A 5,751-nucleotide genomic window follows, 5' to 3' on the forward strand; every position below is an offset into this window, starting at 1 on the left:
AGGTCTCACCTGTAGTCTGGTGGTTCTTCTGGCTGCTTATTAATAGGGGCAAAACTCTCCTCGGGTGCAGGCGGGAAACTCTCCTCAAAAGCAGGAGGAAAACTCTCCTTAGGTGCAGGTGGGAAACTCTCCTCAGAAGCAGGAGACAAAATCTCCTCAGGTGCTGGAGGAAAACTCTCCTCAGGAACCGGGGGAAAACTCTCTTCAGGAGCAGGGGGAAAATATTCTTCAGTTGGGGTTTGGAATTCTAGATCAGTCTGAGCCGAACGGAGGGTCTCAAATGGCCTAGAGAGAAAATAAACAGAAGAAATCTTGCTCAGTTTGTCTCAATGAAAACTCCTTTTAGCCTGTATGCAAGTGTATGTGTGGCGCTCAAATATGTGAAGCCCAGTGTGTGTTTGAGCGTGGGTATGAAAGGATTCTTTCTTGCCCTAAAGGGCATCAGTTGATGTCACTGTTGAGGTCACCCTCAGGAGATAATGGGCTGTAGTACTTGTACTTCGCTCCATTTTCACTCGAAACGTCACGTGAGAATAAAATACATTTTTGTATCTGTGTCAATGAAAAGCACTACATTTCTTTCAACATAGTTGTGACTGCAACAAAGACAACTTCCCTCACGGTATCTCATTTTAAAAACAAACATCAAATGAAATGTACCTGTTTTCTGTAGATCCACAGGTAGACTCATCTCTGTGCTCTGGAATGATCTGAGACATGGAGGCTGCCTCCTTCAGAGCTCTGAGCCAGTCAGAACCTTCAGAGGAGTTGACTGCATCTGACCTCTCAGGTGCAAAGACTGCACTTAGGATTTGACTGTCTGAACTGTCGATAACCTGTGATATCTGCTCTGTTCCTGTGCCTGAACCCGGCAACACATCTGCAGCTGTTGACACCTTGCTGACTTCATCTTTAATAGCTTCCCTGTCATCTTTCTTTATTGCTTTTTTGATTATAAGGGATTCTATGTCTCCTGGTGAGTTATCTGCTATGTCAGAACTTTGCTCCCTGCTAGTTTCAACTTTCTTTGTGGCGTTTTCACATAAGTTTTGGATAAAAGACTTAGTGGGTGGCTGACTACACTGTTGATTGACTGCAGGAGGGGACTGGAGGGAATCCTGGGGGTCAGTCACCAAACAGATAGAGGTCTCAGGGTATAACAATGACACAGCCTCTTTTTTTTCCGTCAGTGATTCATTAGAAACTTCCTCAATTTGCTTGTCTACATTATCGACTATTGCTTCAACAGGGGAAAATAAAGACTGCTCCTCCAACTTGCTTTGGTTTTCTTTGAAGATGCTTTCTTCAATTATAGACTGTGAAGACTTAGGTTCAGCCCCTTTGAACATTTCTATGTGATCATTTTCAATGGCCTTGTTCTTTTCTTCATCCGCCATCTGTCTACTTATCGCTTCTTGAATTCCTTCTCGCTGTTGTACGTCATTTGAAATGGTGTTTTCTTCTTTCATATAACTGATTGTGATTTCAGTGTCCAAACAAGTTCTTACATGTTGTAACTGCTGTTCAGAACACTGTGTATTATGCTCCTCTGTGTTTAGGGTACCATCTGGGAATTGCTCTGACAAATGCTTATTAAGCTGCTCCATCCTCCTGGCGGCTTTCTCAGATTGGGGAGTGGAATTAGGAGAGTTAGGTTCTGGGCCATCTTTAGTGGCCTGATCCTCAATTATCTCTTTTTCCTCTTTAATACATTTTCGGAGCACAGAAACAGAGGATGTGGTGGTGGAGAGCTGGCAATCAGAGGACTGAAAAACAAATTCTTTCTCTTGCTGAATTTGGGAAGTTCCTGCTATAGACATCTGTGCAACATCACTCATCGAATCACAACTGATCTCAGTGTTTCCACTGTCTCCAGGGGTAATGGAGTCTAAACATTTATCTTCTGTTTTAAGTCCTGTTTCATGGTGTGAGATAGAGGGAATCATAGAGAACCCACTTGAGTGATTTAACGGAAATTCTGAGCCTTTCTTTGTGTCAGGGATTTCGTTCCACACATTCCCATGTGCATCCGCGCTGCCCTTTGATTTGGTACAGTCTGCATGTTTACTCACACTTTCCTGTGATGCTGAGATGGCAGGCTCTTTTGCCTCTATAGCCTCTATAACCCGTTTGACATCTAATGTTTCAGAAGCTGACGATGCGGTTACAGACAAGTTGGGAGCTGACTGAGTTTGGATTTCACTTGAAGTACTTTCCCCACAAACAGAAAATCTCCCACTAAGATCTATTGTTTGTATTGTCTTCTTTTCATTCTCTGGACATATATTGAACACAGCAAAATCTTTGTTATAGCCCCCCACCAGTGTGGCACTCTCTGATGTGTTGTTTAGGGATCTTGGAGCCTCTGCACTATGATACATCATCACCTTCTCTGGCTTTTTACTTGCCTCAGCATTTGCATGATTATTGGTCTCAGCATTTTCTAAAATATTGCTTTTACTCACATTTAACATTGCTTCTGGGGCACTCATAAAGCCCTGTTGCAGCTGGAGCTCTCCAGATTGTTTAAATGCCAAATCTGACTGGCACAAACCCTTTGGATCTTGTGTGTGGTCTCTCTCAGGAGAAGCATTCACCACTGCTGACAGGGTGTGATCAATGACTGGAGGAGATTTTTCAGTTAGTGCCCCTATACTACTCATTGCCTCTTCTATAATCCCTTCAGAGGTTAAACCAGGATCAGGCATAGGGCTAGACCGCAATTTTCCTCTTGGAGTGGTTTCATCTAATAGTTTTTTTTCTCCTGATAGATTGGAGAGATTTATTAATTTCTGATTTTCTGCTTGTGTTTGATCAGGGTTTTCTTTTGCAGCAGTCTCATTCTGTTCTTGAGAGGTATTTGCACTTTTGTTGCTGTAATTTTCTGCAATGGATTTTACATTTTGTACCTCATTTTCTTGCAAAATCTCCCTCTTTTGCTCTCCTCCCATCACCTGACTGAATCTTTTGGATACACTTTTAATAATTTTTACATTTTCAGACACATGTTGAACAGGTTCCTCAGTCAGAAGTGTAGTGAGATTGTCCTCCAAGTGCATCAGGAGTGAATCACATTTGATTTCATCATTAGGACTTTGTTGCATTGTCAAAGCAGGTTGAGAATTAAGTGTTTCATTAGCACAGGATGTTTCAGACGAATTGGTCTCATCATTATTATGCTTCTGCTCCTTAAAAGGGATTACTTCTTGTTCGTTCCTTTCACCCTGCTTTTCATTTTTTTGCTCAATCCCTTCTTCCTGAGAGGAACTAGTTTCATTTTCTGCATTGATTTTTTCTCCGGTTTCCTTTACACACTTCTTGTCGTCCTCTCCCTTTTTCATGTGCATGCATTCTTCAGTATCGTTATTAATAACCTCATTTTCTGTAGTAGCATTTGTCGGTGCATTGCATAAATCATTTTTATATACAGAATTGAAATGTCCTTCACTCTTCTCTTTTCTAACAACCTCCAATTCTCCAACACCCTTAGATCCGTCATTTTGTTTCATCTTTGCATTTCCAACAATATCTGGGTTATTTAACGACAGCGGTGAATCACCTGCATGTTCTGGTCTGTCAGTTGTAAGCAAATGGTTCCCAGATAATGCTGCAATTTCCTGTGTGGAGACACCAGCAGAGTAAAGCAAATCATCTGCATTTTGAGATCTTAACCTCTCTTCATTAACATCCAGTTGTTGATTAGATTTGTCTATAATATTCTTTAAAATCTGTGTGTCAGAATCACACACACAGGTCACACTGCAATCCTCCCCGGGTCCTGCTACAGCAATATCACAGTCGTTAACAGACTCACAGTGACTCAGCATTGGGCCTGGAGGCTTTAGTACAATGACAGACACATCCCTGGAATCACTGTTAGTGCTTTGTGTGGTAGCTGAGGAAAGATCCCTTTGTGCTGGTACTGTAGTCTCCGCTGCAGGAAGAGAAGGGACCGTTGTGTCATCATTTATCATTATTTCATTACTAAACTGTGATTCAGTCTGATAGGGCAGCATGTCGTCACACTTATCAGCTTTTGACAGAAATTGCATCTCTGAGATTGTAGTAGGCTGCTCGGTGTTGAATTTCTTGTCTGGTTGAGTGCAAGGACGCATGCTGTCTATGTCTGTGGCAGCTGCTGGAGACATGGAGCTAGTTTTTACCTTTGACTCAACTTCACATGTGTATTTTTCTGGCTTTGACTCATGCTCTCTACTATCATTCACAAGATTCTCTGAATTACCTGGACATGTTAGTTCTATACCACCTGTTTCAGGCAACCCATATCTCTTTGATTCATCAGTCTCTTCATCCAGCTTTTCCTTGGTTGAAAGCAGAATTTCTGTACGTCTTTGTTCAACTCCTTCAGACACAGTCATATCAGCCCGCTCACAATTAACAGCAGGGCTACTGTTACGACCCTCTTGTGGAGATACATCCGGTAGTAAAACACTGTTCTTCTCAGAAGATGCTGACTCATCTGTATTATTTGGAGTGGTCTTTGAAACATTCAGACATTCTTTATTTTCTTGCTTCTCTTTACTTACTTCAGTTGCTTCCAGAGTTTCATTAACCACATCCTTAGATTCATTAACACAAGTGGTCTCACCTGCAGCTGACAGTGATGAAACAAGATTTCCCTTGCTGACATCAGGAGTTTCATCTGTCACTTTTCCATCGCCTTCACAGCTACTCATATTTACATTAACATTATCTCCAAGTTTTACAGTAGGATCACCCTGCGTTTGAGATGTACTGGTCATTTCTCTGAGGTCCTTTGATTCTTTAAAGCTCATTTCCACTTTTTCTCTCTGCTTTCCATTTTTTTCATCTTTACCTTCTCCTTCAGAGGCAGTATGTTCCCTTTCTGCTCCATGCAGGTCAGTATTTCTTCGGCCAGTGGTCAGTTCTGTCTGAAGAGGAAGTACTGGTTTGCTGATGCTGAGAAAACCTTTAAAGTTAAAGCTAGCCTCTTTCACAGGGTGATGTAGACTTTCAAATACCATTAATGGGGGCAAAGAGGCACATTCAGTCATTTGGCATTTCAGTGCTGTATCCTTTTGGTTCTCAAAAGAGCTCTGCATACCTTTTGGAGACCCTTCCACTTTGGTACAACTTGCGGCGATATCCCTCATGTTTACTTGTAGCTTAGTAGATTGAGATGTGTCTTCACTTGTAGGAGTTATTTCTTGTTTTTGTTGCTGTGTCTCTGTTTTGACGGATGCGTCACAGCTTGCAGTTCTAGTCTCTGAAGTCCTCTGTACCTGTTGATCGTTGGCTTGTGCAGAGAGACATTCGTTTTCCAAAGAAACTGCTGGAGGAAGTGATCTATCACTGCCTGGCAGGTCTGCTCCTGATGCAATTGGGCTCGGATTCAGATTAGCCTCTTCCTCTCTCTGCGATTCTGTCTTTGTAGAGTTTATGTGGGAAAGAGGATGGGGTGGGCTGATTGAGTCGCAGTCGTTTATTCTGTTGATGGTCAGAGGAAACAGGGCTGTGCCTGCTGTGACAGGATGGATGAGGTCACTCTGGTCTTGTGTTGCCGTTGGTGATGCTGTGATGTGATGGGATGGACACGTCTCGGTCGCTGCCTCTGTCTGTAACACCCTACCGGCATGTGCTGTGTTCTGTGCTCTGCCTTCGCTTGCCTTTTTCCCCTCCTCTTTGCTCTCTTCTTTTCTCTCCTTTGATCGGGAACTCTCCCCCTTCCAGTCACATGTTCCAAGGACACATGGAGAGGAATAGGTGACC

General features: G+C 42.7%; 1 protein-coding gene across 7 annotated transcripts in view; it reads right to left on the reverse strand.

Annotated features, from left to right (window-relative positions):
* The window catches only part of tacc2 (transforming, acidic coiled-coil containing protein 2), a 62,191-nt gene that overhangs the window by 34,518 nt on the left and 21,922 nt on the right, over nucleotides 1-5,751 (reverse strand). For 6 of the 7 annotated variants that reach the window (XM_059566167.1, XM_059566171.1, XM_059566169.1 and 3 more), the window contains exon 3: nucleotides 10-285. In XM_059566167.1, the coding sequence (XP_059422150.1) occupies nucleotides 10-285 (276 nt within the window). Of the gene's footprint in view, nucleotides 1-9; nucleotides 286-660; nucleotides 1,338-5,751 lie in introns of those variants that run through there. The other variant, XM_059566170.1, reaches the window with a different exon arrangement.

The sequence above is a fragment of the Carassius carassius genome, chromosome 14 (genome assembly GCF_963082965.1).
Source record: "Carassius carassius chromosome 14, fCarCar2.1, whole genome shotgun sequence".
Taxonomy (NCBI): domain Eukaryota; kingdom Metazoa; phylum Chordata; class Actinopteri; order Cypriniformes; family Cyprinidae; genus Carassius; species Carassius carassius.